This window comes from Leucoraja erinacea, chromosome 26 (genome assembly GCF_028641065.1).
Source record: "Leucoraja erinacea ecotype New England chromosome 26, Leri_hhj_1, whole genome shotgun sequence".
In the NCBI taxonomy this organism is placed as follows: Eukaryota; Metazoa; Chordata; class Chondrichthyes; order Rajiformes; family Rajidae; genus Leucoraja; species Leucoraja erinaceus.
The window spans coordinates 14,934,694-14,953,643 of record NC_073402.1 but is presented as its reverse complement, the minus strand read 5'-3'; the positions used below and the strand labels follow the sequence as shown (position 1 = coordinate 14,953,643).

The 18,950-nt window shown below is 42.9% G+C and overlaps 1 protein-coding gene across 1 annotated transcript in view; it reads right to left on the bottom strand.

Annotated features, from left to right (window-relative positions):
• LOC129709671 (disks large-associated protein 2-like) overlaps positions 1-18,950 on the bottom strand; it is a 562,214-nt gene that overhangs the window by 17,980 nt on the left and 525,284 nt on the right. Inside the window, exons 8-9 of the mRNA XM_055656173.1 lie at positions 14,826-15,063; positions 8,015-8,355 (exon numbers count right to left, since the gene is read on the bottom strand). Of these exons, the coding sequence (XP_055512148.1) occupies positions 8,015-8,355; positions 14,826-15,063 (579 nt within the window). The remainder of the gene's footprint in view (positions 1-8,014; positions 8,356-14,825; positions 15,064-18,950) is intronic.

Genomic DNA, 18,950 nt, shown 5'->3' with positions numbered 1-18,950 from the left:
TTATTTTATTTTCTTTCTTCAGGAATAATAAAGTAACTATATTTGAATAAATATTTTAAACCATAGAACTGCCTGATATTGAAAGTAGATATATGGGGCACATGCATCTATACCCTGAGAGTGTGTATCTAGTTGCTTGTTCCATTGCATCCACAAGTCTCAAGTAGGTTCCTCCAGCACAACCCCAAATGCTGGAGACAACTTGGTTCACTGGGCGAAATTAACTAAACACTAGTATTTAGTGGTAACACAAAGTGCTGGAGTAACTCAGTGGATCAGGCAGGATCTGTGGAGAAAAGGAATAGGTGTCAAGACCTCTCATCAGACCCTATGCCTGACCCACTGGGTTACTCCAGCATTCTGTGTCTATCTTGGGTGTAAACCAGCATCTACTATTCCTTAGTGTGTATATTTGAAATGAATTCTTTGAATGGCAGTTTGGATTTTTGAGTGCTTTGAGATTTTTGATAAGCTTTCACAGTTCCTTTACTCTGCAAATATGGTTTAAAATAATATTTTAGAAGTGTATTGGTGACTATTTTTTTTCTTTCTAACCTAAATATCTCTTTGAAACCAATGGTGAAAGAGGTAGTTGAGATACTCATTTAAATAGTCAATAACAAACCACCTTGTTAGCAATGACGAACCAAGCTGTAGGCCTAGCATATATAGAACATAGAGCATGTAACACAGGCCCTTCGGCCCTCCATCTGTGCCCACCAATCTATCTAATCCCATCTGCCCACACATGTGCTATATTCCTCTTTCCCCTGTCTGTTCATATGTTTGTCTAAATGCATCTTAAACTTTGTGTCTGCTTCCACCACCATTTTGTCAAAGTCTTGCTTTGCACATCTCTTTTACATTTTCCTCCTCTCACCTTAAACCCCATGCTCTCGATTATTTGACTTCCATTCTGAGAGAAAGACTATGACTATCTACCCTATCTATGCCTCTCACAATCCAGAAAACATCTTGGTAAACCCCTTCTGCAACCTTTATGAAAGGGTGCAGGGGTACACATCCTTCATATAATGCGGTGTCCTGAACTGCACCCAGTACACCATAAGTGGTCTAAGCAAAGTTTTAAACAGCTACAGGATTATTTTCTAACTTTTATGCTCAATGGCCCAACTGGAGAACGGAGAGTTATAACAGGAATTTGCACTATTCTGTAGAAGTGTATTTTTTTTTAATTTTATTGCAAATTAACTTTATTCTTAAAAAGTATTAATTTATTCTCCATGGTTAAATACTTCACAACTAAACTCACATACAGCCATGGGTTACTATTCCACATTTCCTAAGGTTATAAAAATGTGCTGTACGTGTGTAAATCTACATATCGAGGTAAAAATGGTGCTTTTGGGAATGGTTGGGAATGCATATATTTTGTTCATTACAGGATAAAAACTTATAGTCTTGGAATATAAAATTAGAAATATTGAGCAATTTGCTTTTAACTCTCATTGGTTATATATTCAAATGGAAAACAAAGCAACAGATACGCATTTTTTATGATGTTGCACTGACTAGTCTGATGTCACAAAGTTCCTTATGATATCACGAACCAACTAAAGTACCTTCACTGTTTCAAAATATTAAAGAGAGTAGTCCCACGACCGATATTCCTTTCATATAGACATTGTTTTGGCAGAAATGTGATAGCAGTCAGAATTACTGTGTGGCAGCTTCATGCTGTCACACTGTCTAACTGATACGATGACATTTTGTGATGTAATCGAACAATTCAATATGACTTGTGCCATCGCGTTCGAACAAACATAGAAAGTAGGTTTCCTAAAACACTTTCAAGTAACCCGTGGAAGTCTCGACGGAGTCACCGTGGCGTCTCACACTCATCCGAAACACAAGCAGGCAGTCACACAGGATAACAACCAGTCACTGGGAACATATTCAGCAAAGTTAATCAACAAGGTAAGGAGGAATCTTTAACTCAAAGAGGAGGGGGTTGCTGCTACTGTGCAAAATTGCACTGAGTGTATGAAATTATCATTGCCAATATTGGCACTTTCTATTCTACTCACAGGATTTATTGGACATGGAAGAAGGTGACCAATTCAAAGGGAACTAAGGCATGATTGCTATTGAGTGGCAAAACAATAATCATCAGCTCTGCAATCCTTTAAAATCAACAGTGCAGTGCATACAGGGGACTTTGGATGAGGGAAAGGCTACTTCTTTGTAAAACTCCCACCCGTGCTCTGGCAGTAGTTGGTTTGCAGAATGCAAACTACATGTGGTGGAAATTGCCATCTTTAACAGAATGAGTTCATTGCAGAAAGTAACCCTGTTACCATGTGCCAAATCATCCGAGCTTTCGACTTGTAATTATTATCGACTAATGGCAACAGTTCAGGTTGTTCTGGCTGTGGCTGACTCACTTCGTAGGTGTGCCACTGTTGCCTGGTAGGTAAGCCTCAAGTCGGGAAGTTTATCCTTCTCACTAGATGAGCACATCAAGCTTGGGTTAGATGATTGCCCTGCTCTGTCTCTGGATTCTGACTGAGAGTCTAGAAATGCTGGGGTTATCCTCTCATGTGATAATTCAAAGAGAACCAAGGCATGATTGCCATTGAACAGCAGAACGATAAACATCAGCTCTGCAATCCTTTAAACTCAATAATGCAGTGCAAACAAAGGACTTAGGATGGGGGAAAGGCTATTGCAATCCATTTCAATGATCTTGGATTAAAATCAGAATTCATATTAATTTTAATGCAAAATTGTGATGTGGAGATTAGGAGAATCTATTTATCTTTAATTTATCTTGATGCGTAATTATCCCGTAGCATTATACTTCATCTTTAATCAATTTTATTTTTTTATTTTTTAACATTTTCAAATATTTTTTAATTATTCATTCGTTTTTATGATTTTTAAATGTCTCTGAATATTAGAAATATTTAAAAAAAAATAGGTGATAGCCTGTGGGCAAGGGTCCACCACGAGTCCTGCCTCAGTCTCAGTCTGCCTTGGCCTACGAGATCTCCCAGTTTCCAAACACTTTAACTCCCCTCCCATCCCTACTGACCTTTCTGACCTGGGCCTCCTCCACCGCCAGAGTGAGGCTAAACACAAATTGGAGGAACAATACATATTACGCTTGGGCAACCTTACAACCCCAGCAGTATGATATCAATTTCTCTAAATTCAAGTAACCCTTGCTTTCCCTCTCTTTTTGCCCTCCCCCAATCTTGGCATCCTTCTAGTTTCACTGTTGTCCTGCTTAGTTTCACTGTTTGTATCCACTCGTTATCACCTTCTCCACAGCCAACAATGGACCATTGTGGGCTCCACCTTTCCTTGATCATCGTTGCTGGCTCTGATTTGCATACCTTTCATTCATTTGTTCTTTGTATCTTTTCATAGCTCTAGTTTCCCTCTCCCGTGATTCTCAGTTTGAAGAAGGGTCTTGACCCGAAACGTTACCTATCCCTTTTCTCGAGAGATGCTGCCTGATCCGCTGAATAACTCTAGCACTTTGTATCTATCGTCTTGTCAAAGGTAATCAGGGTTTTCTGGGCCAATGATTTGCTGTTTGGTCCTGGTATGCCTCCCCAGATGTGTCCAAGATATTAAGATGGTTATTGGTTTATTACTGTTTATGACTGAAATACCATGAAAAATCTTCCGTGCTGTCCATTCAAATCATACTATACCTGAGAAAGTGTGTGAGTGGAAAGGGAGGAGCTGCCAATAGGATATTTGCTCATTTGGTTCTTTGCGTGCAGCCCATGGATAGGAGTGGAGGTTATGATTAATGAGCTCGATTCAAATCGATTCTCGATTTTTTTCTCTCTTTTTTGTATGGCTTTGTAAATATTTGATTAGTGTATAAATGTAACTAATTTGGTGTACATACAGCTGCTGGTGTACATATGGTGTACATATAGCTGCTAAATTTGTATAAGATAATTACAAGCAGTTGAATAAGGGGTGGGAATTAATAACCTTTGGCTTCTTCCTGCTCCTTTTCGGACACATACGATTTCATTTATTTATAGATATTGTTTATGACACTTTATAAATATTCTTGTTTTGTTTTTTGTATGCTGTTTCACACTTGCTTTTTATTCTTTTATTCTGTTCGAAATAAAGAATTAAATAAAAAAAAACAAAAAAACCCACAGTGTGAAGAGTTGAGGAGTGACTACACAAGACAGCCCATGAAGCTCTCCTGCCCTTATTTCAACCATGCCTTGTTGGCATAGCAATAAATTGGAAACTGCCCATCAATTTGTGTACATAATCGTTTAATCAAGGAACCTTCACTCAGGGAATCTTAGAAAGGTCAACACTGGTGACATTATCAGGAGTGACTGGCTGGAAGAGGATTTTGAGTTCTATCTTTAGAATGAAGGTTTAATTAACATAGCACCCTTTGTGTGTTCTCAATAGGCATTCGCATACTCGCATGTTCATGCTCCAACATAGCATTAAGTTAAACGTTGGGGAGTTAAAACAGGTTGGTTTATATGCTTCACAGCAGTAATTAAATGTAGAATATTGAATACAACCTTGCCAATTGACTTTAAAAGAACTACGTGAATAATTTACTGCGGTAGAATTTGTCCCGTATAATATTTCATATGTGTTTTTGAGAAAAAGGTTGATAACTGTGAAATAACGTGTCATAATAACTCTCATTCAACATATTTTCGGGTATGATCGATCATGCAAAGGGAATTTCGCCTTGAAGGTTTATTGAAAGACGGAAAAACAGTACAGGTGCACAACCTTTTATCCGACAGCCTTGGGACCAGACACTTTTCGTAATTTGGAATTTGTCGGTCTTCGGAATGGAAATTTTTTAGCGTAGATTTTAATGGCTGGCTCAGTGGTAGAGTGCCCGGCTCATATCCGCAAGGTCGCGAGTTTGCGCCTTGATCCCGGCAGTTCCTCGGTCGCGAGTTTGAGTCTTCAGTGTAGTTTTTTTCTTGCAGAATAAATGTCTGTATGAAATGCAGTGTGTTGAATGAATTCCTGAATTTGTAAATGTGACCGCAGCATTGAATCACCTCCCGCACTCATGTCACCCTAGCGGGGCTTCATGCCCTAAGGCGGCCTAAGGCGACATTTTCACACTCTTATATCCGTGTGCAGCAGAGACGCCAAACATGAGCTTTGGTGTGCAGACGACATCCTGGAAAAAATGTCCGGTTTCTTCCAGGTAGGCGATATACCCTCCCGCGCAATATACCCTCCACTTCTCTTTTTAGTTCCCCTTTCTTCCAGGACCGATCCGAGGTTCCGCTGTCACCTCTGCGGGCCACCCTCGGTGAACGCTCACTCAACTTTGTCTTGGGATTCCTACTCTCCCGGTCAATGTACCCTCACCTTCTCTTTTATGAATGGGGATTTAGTTCCCCTTTCGTCGAGGACCGACCGGAGGTTCCGCTGTCACCTCTGCGGGCCGCCCTCGGTGAACGTCCTGTCTCCCTGTCCCTGGGATAGCAGGGGGCGATCAAACAGCACAATACCCTCCCCCCCCCCCCCCCCACCCCCAACTCCAGAGGAATCCGCTCCCCGATGGGCCGCTACGGCGACAAGTGGCAGTTCGCCCACAGCCCGAGAACAAGACGCACTTTGCGCACCAGTAGCAGCTGCCCCTCTGGAGTTGGAGCGGGGCTGGACTGGAGTTGCTGATCTGGGATCTCCGTGCTTGCAGTGGGCCTGGGGGTTGTTGTCCCGATGAGGGGGCACAGCTTGGGCTGTGGGCGAACTGCCACTTGTCGCCGTAGGGGCCCATCGGGGAACGGCTTCTGGTGGTCCCGATGTCTCCCGCTAGTTTGCAGTTTTCCTCTGGAGTTGGAACGGGGCTGGGCTGCTGCTGGCTGTGGGTCTCTGGGATCTCCGTGCTTGCAGTGGGCCTGGGGGCCGGTGTCCCGTTGGTCCTGACGTCTCCGGTGACTGGCATTGCCGACGTGAAGACAGTGCAAAGCCCCCACGCCGGTGCAATGGGCGGGGAGCTGGAGAGGGGAGGGAAGGGGTCACACACATGGCCGGGAAGCAGAGGGGTGTAGGTGGGGTGAAACTGAAGGGAGCGACAATCTGCAGCTCCCTGCCCGCTGAGATAAAAAAGTTCCCACGCAAGACTCACGATACACTTAGTGTATCGTGAGTCTACCGTGGGAATTTTTTTAACTCAGCGGGCAGACAGCAGCATATTGTCAATTATTAACCCTCCCGCGCAATATACCCTCACCTTCTCTTTTATGGATGGGGATTTAGTTCCCCTTTCTTCCAGGACCGACCTGAGGTTCCGCTGTCACCTCTGCGGGCCACCCTCGGTGAACGCTCACTCAACTTTGTCTTGGGATTCGTACTCTCCCAGTCAATGTACCCTCACCTTCTCTTTTATGAATGGGGATTTAGTTCCCCTTTCGTCGAGGACCGACCGGAGGTTCCGCTGTCACCTCTGTGGGCCACCCTCGGTGAACGTCCTGTTTCCCTGTCCCTGGGATAGCAGGCGGCGATCAAACAGCACAATACCCCCCCCTCCCCCTCCCCCCCACCCCCAACTCCAGAGGAATCCGCTCCCCGATGGGCCGCTACGGCGAAAAGTGGCAGTTCGCCCACAGCCCGAGCTGCGCGACCTCAAGAACAAGACGCACCTTGCGCACCATCAGTTTCTGCCCCTCTGGAGTTGGAGCGGGGCTGGGCTGGAGTTGCTGATCTGGGATCTCCGTGCTTGCAGTGGGCCTGGGGGTCGGTGTCCTGATGAGGGTGCACAGCTCGGGCTGTGGGCGAACTGCCACTTGTCGCCGTAGCGGCCCATCGGGGAACGGCTTCTGGTGGTCCCGATGTCTCCCGCTAGTTTGCAGTTTTCCTCTGGAGTTGGAACGGGGCTGGGCTGCTGCTGGCTGTGGGTCTCTGGGATCTCCGTGCTTGCAGTGGGCCTGGGGGTCGGTGTCCCGTTGGTCCTGACGTCTCCGGTGACTGGCATTGCCGACGTGAAGACAGTACAAAGCCCCCACGCCGGTGCAATGGGCGGGGAGCTGGAGAGGGGAGGGAAGGGGTCACACACATGGCCGGGAAGCAGAGGGGTGTAGGTGGGGTGAAACTGAAGGGAGCGACAATCTGCAGCTCCCTGCCCGCTGAGTTAAAAAAGTTCCCACGCAAGATTCACGATACACTGTGTATCGTGAGTCTACCGTGGGAACTTTTTTAACTCAGCGGGCAGACAGCAGCATATTGTCAATTATTAACCCTCCCGCGCAATATACCCTCACCTTCTCTTTTATGGATGGGGATTTAGTTCCCCTTTCTTCGAGGACCGACCGGAGGTTCCTCTGTCACCTCTGCGGGCCGCCCTCCGTGAACGTTTTCAAGGACCTTTTTTCAAGGACTGAAAAAATGTCGCTATTCGGAGGTTTTCGTTATTTGGATCTTCGGATAAAAGGTTGTGCACCTGTACTAGCAAAAATATTGATTTGGGAAATATATCACAAAAAGCACTATTTTATTCAATTGGACAAAAACGAACTGGGATTTTTGCAGAAGAAAGGGCGATAAAGACCAAACCCAGCTCATTTTGCATTGTTTTGAAATATTGTCATGTATTCATCACCCTGTGTATGATCTGAGTATTCATCAGATATGCCTCCATTAAGATCCCATGTAATACTTCCTTTGATAAGCTCACTTCTGTCAGTCTCCATTTGTTGATGACCTTAAGGTTCTGACCTCATACTAAGCTCCCACAAGGTAGCTGATTCCATCTCCAATGGGCTGAAGTGCAACCTCATGACTGTATCCTCTACCTCTCAGGTTCCAACCAGGGCCTTCTATATTCAAACTTCCACTCACACTCCCTCTTCTCCTTCCCCTGTCCCAGTTCCGGCTTTCAGACATCAGTCCTCTCTCACCAAAGTAACAAGAAGATGGGAGAAAATCAAGTGGGTCATACTTATTCATTCCAATAAAACAATAATCCAAATGAGGCAATGTATCAATTCTCATTCAATTAAAGAGATAAGAAAGTGTTTACCTGTATCCCTACAGATGAACGCCACTTCCTTTGGCGCGGCTGTAACTTTGGTTCATCACGACTCAGGATGCCTTTACTAATTCCAGTTCCCTCAGAGCTCTTCATTGAAGAACGACTTGGGGCAAAGGATTCCAAGGCCAAATTCAGTGCTTTGGTACTGTCAAGACTGTCTGTTGAATTGCACTGGGATTTAATGTCTTTTGACCAGGAAGTGGACCGGTTCACCTCGTTCTGCAAGTATGCATCTTGGGTTGACTCTGTGCTGCTCTGGGCTGTCACTGAAATAATTGGTTTTGTAGCCATTCGTGGAGGAATTGGAGGAGCTTTCTTATAAGTAAATGCTGGAATTGGGTTTTAAGGTAGAAGCTTATTAGAAGATGGACATCAATGTTTTACATTTAGCATGACACTGTTTACAATGACACAAAAATGGCTGAAAATGCAACAATGGGGATATGTTTCCTTATTATAGGAATACTGAAGCCTGAAACACTCAGGACCATGTTTGCCCACCGCATCACAATATAACCTAGCAGTGTACAAGGCCATGGGTTCAATTTGGCAATGTACATGAGTAGTCCTCCTCAGTATGAGAAACGTAATAATTTATGAAACAGAAGAAACAGAAATAGTGTGGCCCGGTGGCGTAGTGGTAGAGTTGCTGCCTTCCAACGCCACAGACTGGGGTTCGATCCAGGTTATGGGTGCTTGCCTGTACAGACTTTGTATGTTCTCCCTGTGACCTGCGTGGGTTTTCTCCGAGATCTTTGGTTTCCTCCCACACTCTAAAGACATATAGGTATGTAGGTTTATTGGCTTGATGTAAATGTGTAAAATTGTCCCTAGTGTGTGCAGGGCAGGTAGTGTGAATGTGCGGGGATCGCTGGTTGGTGTGGACTCGGTGGGCAGAAGGGTCTGTTTGTGTGTTGTATCTCAAACTAAACTAAACTAAATGCTTTCAAGAGAGAGCTAGATAGGGCTCTTTAAAATAACGGAGTCAGGGGATATGGGGAGAAGGCAGGAACGGGGTACTGATTGGGAATGATCAGCCATGATCACATTGAAGGGCGGTGCTGGCTCAAAGGGCCGAATAGCCTACTTCTGCACCTATTGTCTATTGTCTATAAACCAAAGAAGCAGGCACGGCCCATGTAGCCCCTTTACCTGCTCTCCCATTCACTAATAAAATGGCTGACCGTTTACCTCAAATTATTAACCTTAAATCCTTTGGTTCCCTTAACATCCAAAAATCTAGCAATTTCATTTTCTATACTCTGTGAATTAGCCTCCACGCTCCCCTTGAGAAGAAAGTTTCGAAGATTTACAACCTTCTGGGTGAAGAAATTAATTCTCATTTCATTCCTGAAAGGGTGATCCTTCATATTGAAACAGTGACCCCCAAAATTCCAGATACTCCATGCAGGGAGAAACATGATCCCCGCACCCCTTAAGATTGTTGATTGTCACTTATTTTCCTATGCTTGAGGGGATGGACACAGTTTGTTTAATTACTCTTTGAAGATAATTTCTGCCTTCCCAGAAATTGGTGTGGCAAACCCATTACATGCCCTCCATTGAAAACATATCCTTACTTAAGTGAGGAGGCTTGACATACCCAATGAATCAGGCAGCATTACTGGGCCATCAGTCCAGATATATTTTTGATCATTCGGTCCAGATGCTTTAAGGTCTGCACCAAATTGGACATTTTTTCTTGCAGACTAAACCTTCACTTCATGATATAGCTACATTTCTGATTCCCATTCCCATTCTTTGGCTTCCAATCCCCTATCCATTTGAGCAGGCACAGTGATGCAGCTGGTAAAGCCGTTGCCCCACAGTGCCTGAGACCTGAGTTCGATCCTGACCTCGGATGCTGTCAATCTGGAGTTTCCATATCTTTCTGTGGCCGCATGGGTTTCCTTCCACAAAACAAAGATGGCAGATTTATAGGTTACTTGGCCTCTGTAAATTGCACCTAATGTATAGGGAGTGGATGCAGAAGTGGGACAACACAGAACTAGTGTCAATGGATGATCGATGGTCAGCGAGGGTGGGCCTTTTGCCATGCTTTATCTTTCAATTCAATTCATTTCAATTCAATTCAGGACATTATTGGAAAAAGCAGGAATGTATTGCCAATGCCAATGTACAGTCAGCATTTGTTGCTGATGTTTGTCTCCCTTGCTTGTTCTTGAACGCAACACTGAATGGGATGAATTTCATACTGTGTCAGCAAGTCAAGGCAAAGGGTAAAAAAAGAGTGAAGGACAAAAATGAAATCAATTCAGATTGTAAAATCTTACAAATCAACACTTTTACAGCGCCAGCCTCCTTTGCCCTTCAATGTTTCTCAACACTTTACAGAGGGTAAAAATAAACACTGGATGCCATCCCGGATAGGGGAGAGAACATAAGATAAGAGTGGAGGTGCAGGCAGGGTAAAGCAAGTTGAAGGCATTGAGGGCAGAGGAAATGTGTATGGCTCTAGAATATCGTCACGGACAATGCAGAATTTCTGGTGCCCATTCTCTTTTCCCGACTACAATACCACACAAAAGTTGCAGCTAATTCACTCTGATCATATTTAATTCACATTTACTTGAGTTGGGAGAGTTTTATTTTTCAATAGCAGACTTGATTTTGCTCTCCAATTTTCCTGTCATCTGTGGAGCCACTAGGTGTTTGTTGATGCCCTGATCCTCTCGCATGTTATCGGCAAGGCCATTCTTGTCGTATTAATCAAAAGCACAATGTGCTATAGCAGAAACCCACTACCACCTTCTCATGGCAACCAAAAAATGAGCAAGTTATGCTGAAAAATGACAGGAGAGAGAAGATTTAGTTGTGATGCTCCCTTTTATCAATTACACCCCGGCAAAACTACTTCTGGGCTTATACATAAGAGTCGCCTGTTCCTACGAGATTGCAACATGAATCAATACTTTCAAAATCAGAGGAATGAGATGTGAAGAAGATGGAAAAAGAAATAAATGCATGTGCTCTAAATAATGGAGAATGTATCTTTGATCATAATATTATCAGGCAAATTTGGGTTTGACTTTGGCTTGCATTGACTATTAACATTCATTTTGACTCAGTCACATATCCTGCTGAAATCAAAGAGACATTCAGATTCAAAGGGTTCAGATTCAAAGGGCAGGATTGAAAGCTGAATTTCATATGGTAGCTCCATTTACTAAATTGAGAACTGCACTGAATGAATCTAATTGGTTCCTTTGGAAAACGGCAAAGAATGTCCCGCTAGTTATTAATCCAAGAATGTTGTCATCACAATCAGGTGGACTGCTGAGAACAATTCTTCATGGATTATAGCAGAGACCAACAAAAGAAAGAGTGAGTCAGGCCTCTATTGATTTCTGATGTTGCACAATAAATGTCCTTACTACCTCATTAAACTCCTCTCAGGCAACATCGGTGACAGCAACATCATGAACATCAGACCACACTGAAGCCTGAATCTGAAAGCAAAAATTCTGGTAAAGCTCTCAAATTTTCAAACATTTTTGCCATATAATATCTGTCATGAAATGCAATGATCATGAAAATAATGTGGCTATTACCAGCAAGCAGCAAGGGTAAAATAAAACATCCAGCTTATTGGGAAATAAATGCTTTCAATTTATAATGTTGGCTTTGCATTTTATTTACCTCTCAGCCTTGGCTTTCTGGTAACAGGAAGATCTATCTCGAAACTTCCATACACCCGCCAGTTCCTACTGATCTCTCTTTGACCTTCAATCATAATCCAAAACACAAACAACTAAAGAGCTGTTCCCAGAGCAACTATTAATATTTCCCACAGCAACAATTACTTATCCTATGATTACGTTCTAATTGAAAAATCTGTCTCCAGACACACCAACCAGCTTGGCAGCCGAGATCTTGTCAACAGTTCGGTATAGTCTTGATGGGTTCTATTTTAAGCCAAGTGCAGTATTGCGAGGAACTTTTGCTGGAAATTGCTGTTCAGAGACTTAAGCAACAATTCAATTCAGTTCCCATGTGGCTGAGGGTGAACGCTTCAGGAAAATATTACTCACATTCTCTGTGCATTGTCTCCAGTTAAACTCAATGCAAAATGGAATGTGGAATTTGCTAATGTTGCGTATACATATGCGTTTATATAGATATTAGCAATGTTGCATGATTGCATTTACTTCTTTATGAAATCATTCCCCGATAATCCTGTAAATTTCACTCTTTATCCCTGTTAGACAGGTTGAAATTGATGGCTTAAAAGCTCTCGGATTTCCATTTAGCAAAATGTAAGGTAAAGAAAGAGCCAGGCCTTTTTACTATATTTCTGTTGACATCATTTTTTTTGGATCCCTGTTGATCTGAACTACAATCCTCAGGGGTTTAGGTTAGCATAGATTACAGTCAATGCAAATTACATTATTCTGCACTTAACCTGCAGTTAATGGAAAAAATAAATTTAGCTGGATTATGAAGATGCAATCATAAGAAGTTATTGCTTGGTTATCACAACACCATCTAATATCACCTTACTCTGCCCAAAAGTGCCTAAAGTTGACTAAACTGTTTAGAACAGTCAAAGTATCAAAAGGAAAATTACTGGTAGAAAGATCATTCCTACTATCTGTGGACTTGCCGTTGTTTCTTTCTGTTATTTTTTTCTCTATATGTGCTGTGAGGGTGTTAAACTCTCCATAACAAGCCCTCAGCCTCCCTCTAAGATGCATGCATTCTATTAGCATTTTCTAGGGGTTTCTTGGCACCTCCTGCGAGGTGTGGTAATCAGTCTCTACACAATGCTGTTTTAGTAAAAGACGCTTGAGGGATTAAGTAGAGGTGAGTCTAGAGAGCTTGGCTGGATGATATGGTGGGGAGATGTGAGGATTAGAACAATAAGGGTAGCACAGTGGCGCAGCTGGTAGAGCTGCTGACTCACAGTGTCAGAGCCCTGGGATCGCCCCTGACATCGGGTGCTGCCGGTATGGAGTTTGCACACTTTCCCAGTAACTGCATGTGCTTTGGTTTCCTCTCACATCTCAAAGATGTGCAGGTTTGTAGGTAAATTTGAAAACAAATGTGCATAGTGTGTGTGTATGTATGTGTATGTATGTGGAGGGGGGGCTAATTGAAAAAGTAGTATGAATGGGCTATCGATGGTCCATGTGTGGACTTGGTGGGTCGAAGGGCCTTTTTCAATGTTGTATGCTCTAAACTAAACTACAGTTGTTGGAGAGAGGAGGCTTGTGTGTGTTCAGCAATGGATGTGGTTTGGAAGAATACAGCCAGATTTATCTTGGACATTTTATATGAATATTGTACCTGTACTGTGAATGCCGTGATTCAGTGCAAATCTGACAGACAAACATCTCCATAAGTATGATTCAAAGTGTGAAGTGTCTTTCAGATATCTGGAGGAACCAGATTCATCCCTAAAACTGAGCAGTTACATTCCATTCCATACAAAATAGGTCTTTACATACAGATGATTAGGGCTGAAAGGGACTTTCAAGGCAAATATTTTTGAAGTCTTAGAGCACTGATAATCTCAAGAATTTTTTTTTAGAAATTTATCAAGTGCAGTCAATGGTTCGCCAAAAAAAAGCTTGCCTCAAAAATAGAGTTTTTCCTGCGTACGTTTGTTCAATAACAGGTCTTATTTCAGACATCCAATCTGTAGATAATCCACTTCCAGATTAAATGGGGCAGATACTCTATAACCTGCTTCAGCAACATCTTTAAAAAGCGCTGTTTACTGCAGTAGTGTAAAATGTTGGCCTTGTAAACTCTCCACAGATCATTATCAGCTGAGTTCCAATAGTTTTACGAAGGAGTTATGACGAGAAGGAAATGAATTGAGTCTGCCAAAGTTCATCTGTAGTTTGACCTGTAATTTGACCAGATTAAATTTTTGTCCAGATGCAAGGTTAAGGCAGCAAAGCCATGAGGGATTTATCATGCCTTGTGACAGACTACTGAGTAGATGGATCTTTGCACTTAGGTCTGATCCAATCTGTCCCTCTCATAACCATACCAACTCCAGCCTTTGTCTTTCAGGATTTGATAAACTACAATAAACGACTGGGTTCCTCAGTATAATGACTCACGTGTGTTAGTTGAATATAATCTTTCTCAACTTTTGACTGCTTGACTGAATTCAGAATAGAGTGTAAAGTAAGGCATATTAAACATCTTATTGTGGTTTTAATGTTGGAACTCATTTACCAAAGGGGGATATGTAATTGCACTGAACTGCTTTTGAGAAGAATGAGTTTGTGGAAAATATTTTGATCACTAAACTAAACACTGGTGGAAACTGAATAAAAGGTAGCGATGCAGGCTCTTAGAACAGTGGTAATCTTCTTCCATTGCCGTCAATACTACAGGGAAGTGATAGTGCAATGCTGTTGATCTGTGCCATATCCAGCATATCCAAATAAATAAAACTGGCTGAAAATAAGGTTTGATAGAGAAAGTTCTTCATTTAAAACAAAAAAGAGCAATAGGAAAGCTATAAACTAATGAATTCAGTCAGGCAACATCTACATTATTCCTATATTTACATCTAGAATCCTATTTAAAAATTGGTTCTCCCATAGGTTGACTAAATATTTAAGAAACTTGTGCACCTTATTTAAACTGCATATAAATATTGAAATGTATGACAAACTCCACTTTCATAGCCACTGTATCACTTTCCAGTATGAGTAGCTCCAAATGTGTCTAAAGGATTGATCTGTGGAATTGGATGGGTTGGAGTCACTTCAATTAGCAAAGGCTGGTTTGGACCATCATGCTCAATGTCTGTACTTACATGTACTGGGTTTAATAGCACTGACAGTTGTAGTAGGCATCATGGGTGCTGACATGGAAAATACAGACAAGCAGTCATCGTCCTGTGAGCAACCAGCTTGAATGGCACGTAGATAGCTGTGGCTTCGCATGCGAAAGCAGCCAGGCAGGTCCAGAGCCTCCACAGCCTGGGATTCCATTTCACCAAAGACTGACTCACACACCACTTCGAACTGCCTGTTCAAATCAGCGTCGTCCATCTGTATGAAGTAAACACATTACCTATTAAAGGAGGCAAATTTGTTTCAAGTTTGATTTATCTTGCTGAAATTTTAACAATGCTGCTACTAAATAATTGATGCATCAAAGCTGCAAGTTGCTCTTCTTCACCCAGACACTTACCTTTGGAAAACGTATTCAATGTTTTTTATTCCATACCCACCTCCAACTCTCACCACCAATACTGTGCTCTAGGTTCAAGTTCCCAGTCATAGTTTGTGAATACATTTTGAGGGCAGTTAGTGGGAGAGCAGATTACACACTAACATCTCATCTCTACAATCTGGGTCATCTCAATAATTATAATGCCAAATCCTGGCCCATTTTGAGTCAAAGAAAACTGTCAAGCCCTTATAAAATAATTTATCAAATGTTTACAAGAAAGAAAATGGCCGGTTTATACTGTGGACTTTTTGAGAGACGTGGACAAAAGGCACTCAGAAGTGATTTCCTTCCATGATGAAAATCCATCCATTGGGTTGTTTGGTCTTCCTGACTGGGTTGAGTTGTTGATTTGAGTAAGTCTTCCTGATTTACATTTATTTTTAAACTCCTGTGAAACAGCTGGCTGCTGCAAGCCATGCAGGTTGATTGAGAATAGTACAAAACTGGGGTATTCATTGACTTGCCCTGATTGCCAAAATAGTATGACTAATTATTTCCAGGTTGTGCTGAGGTCCTTAAGTTGTGGCTGCAAAATTCTTCCAATGTACTTTCCTTGATGGATGGTTGAAATATAAATAGTTCCTGGAACTTTCAAAGAACCCATAATTAGAGATGCTTTTGCAACAAAGGCTTTTAAGCTTTAGTCTGGATTCACCTGGTGTGGATGTCCATGCAGACCAAAAGAAACATTCAAAGTAAATACTTAATACTTAATACTTAAAATTAGATATATCATCTTTCACCCGATATGTTCCTGAACCTCTACTTACTACAACCATAAGGTGCAACAGTAATTTAAAAAATAAATGGTGCCAGGATCTGGTAACAGGGGATGAAAAATATGGTTAGTATATTCCTTTTTGCACAGTTTTTTATAATAGAGCGATTGTTTTTCTTTCTTTCTTTCTTTTCTAGGATCTATTTCTTAACCTTCTTCTCTAACTCTCTTTCTAATGGGCTTTCTTTTCCCAACACTTTCTTGCACTATCACGACTGTTTCTCACTTTCCTTACTTCTTTTATTTCTATCTATCTATTATATATTAAAACTCTGTGCCTGCCGCCGTCCGTCCGTCCGGCTGCCTTTCTGCCTTTTGATTTGCTCCATCGTGTGATGTCACAATGCCCAATACTCGCAGATGTCCAATCGGAATGGATCCATTTACATATGCCTTTGCACCAGCCCCAGCCCCAGCCCCTGGTGAACGTTCCATCGCGTGATGTCACAATGCCCAATGCCCAAAGACATTCTTCCCATGGAGGGAGTACAGAGAAGGTTAACCAGACTGATTCCTGGGATGTCAGGACTTTCATATGAAGAAAGACTGGATAGACTCGGTTTGTACTCGCTAGAATTTAGAAGATTGAGGGGTGATCTTATAGAATCTTATGTTTCTATGTTTCCCTCTCGTCACCCCTCTCCCTCCCATCCCTCTCTCCCCCACCCCCTTCACTCTCTACCTCACCCCCTTCCCTCTCCCCCCACTCCCTTTCCCCTACCTCTCTGTCCCCCTTCCACCACTCCCCCTATCCCTCCCTCCCCACTCTTCATCTTCTCTCCCCCCTTCCCCCTCCACTCTCCCTCCCTACTCTTTCCCTCTCCCCCCCACCCCTCTCCCCCTCCCACCCTCCTCCCCCCCTCCCCATCCCCCCATCCCCCACATCTCTCTCCCCATCCCCCTCTCTCACCCCCTACCCCGCTCTCCTTTCCCTCCCAAATCTGTCTCGCTTCCTCCTCCTCCTCTCCCCTCCCTCCCCTCTTCTCACCCCCTCCCTCCCCCCACCTGTGTGTTTGGGGGGGTGGTTAAAGTGAGTGTGATGCCGCAGCCCCCCCCCCCCCCCCCCCCCCCCCGCAAACGCCGTTGGGGAAACAGACCCAACGGGTCTGCACTTGGTCTAGTCTTTCTTAAAGCTCAAAAAATGAAGGGGTACAACAAATGTAATAATATATATGTGGTGTGTATTACTGTAATTTATTGTACTTCTAAAAAAAAAAAAAAAAAAAATTTTCCTGAACCTCGTAAAGCTGACCTGTCTCAAAAAGCTACATCCGGATGGTAGATTCGACGAAGAAATGAAAGCATGTTGCTGCTTTGTTCATCCTTCAACAGGAATTATTAGTGGGCTCAGCACAAATGCATCCACTGCTGTGGTGGTGAGAAAATAATTATTCTTTCGTGTCCACAGTTCAAATTCAACGGTCATGCTCATAACCAGCTGAAAAATGGGCCCAATATTCCCAGCTGCTTGCTGTTCCGAAAGTAAAAGGTGTCATTAATTACAAGCACTCCAGCAATCTTGCATCTGAAACGGAGAACAATATACACTGGGAGGAGACAGCAGCTCAGTTGGGGATGCACCATGTCTTCCCCTTGTATTACTGACCTACGATCCATTCCTTAAAAGAATAGGGTGAAGGATTTTTATGAATTAAGGAGCAAGTTCTACTGCCGTGATAAATGTATACGTGACTCTAAATGCCGGAATTAAGAAAATAATAATTGAATTTGTCAGTGCACTACATAATGCAGATTAAAACACGACTGGAGGAACTGCACCTCCTATTTCCATTTAGGTATTTTACAACCTAACGGTATAAATATCAATTCTCCAATGTTAGGTAACTATCCTGTGAACAACCCCTTCGCCTTCATCTCCACTGACTTTTCCCCCTTCTCTCTTCCACGTTCCCACCTGGATTCACACCCCTCTCCCCTTCCCCATCTCCCCTTCCCCTTCCCCATCTCTCTTTTCCCATTTCCCATTTTCCATCTTTCTTTTCCCCCTATATTCCCTCTGGCTTCACCATTCACACCTTTTCTTTATATATCCCATATTTTGTGGCTTTTCATCACTGGCCTTTGTCCAACCACCTGTCAGTAACCCCCCCCATCCCCCCTCCTCCCCACTTGTATCCACCTATCACTCGCTAGGTTTTGTCCTACCTCCACCTCCCTTCCAGCTTTCTCCCCGCACCACAATCAGCCTGAAGAAGAGTCCCGACCCGAAACATCACCTATCAATGTTCGACAGAGATGCTGCCTGACCCACTGAGTTAGTCCAGCACTTTGTGTCTGTTTTTCCAATGTAAAAGAGGGCTCCCTCCTGTGAAGACTGACCTCTGCTCCTCTAAAACTTTACAGAGGTCACCTCCACTAGAACAGTAACTAACAGGTGCATCCGTAGCAGTTAGTTCACTGTAAGTTAAGGATCATTGTTGGTGCCTCACAATGGTTCTCTCACTGACTCTCACAGAACTAAGACTCGATCAGTTTGCATGTTGATATTACACATATGCTGTTGGCGTTGACTATGTAATCCCATCTTCCATTTAGACTTTCCGGCTTTGCGGTTACTTGCGGCAGGTAAATAAATGTAGCCTACATCACTTGGCTGCCAATAGATGGATCATTTACTGTACTAAGCAATGCATTTTTACTGTCCGCACTGTCAACCCTGAGTCTGCCTGGCCGTTTTTTTCCTGACTGCTTAGTATTGACACAATATTATATTTGATGATTACCAGACTGACAACATGCCCAAAATGCCTGAAAAACAACCACAGGCTGAACTTCAATCAGAAGGGAGTGGACTGTCTGTTTTTATTGGATGCTCCACTGGATCCTGGGGGTGAAAAGATGCAGAGTTAATAAATAATACAAGACGTTTTGTTGAGTCTCCTATGGCAGCTTGTATGTCAAACT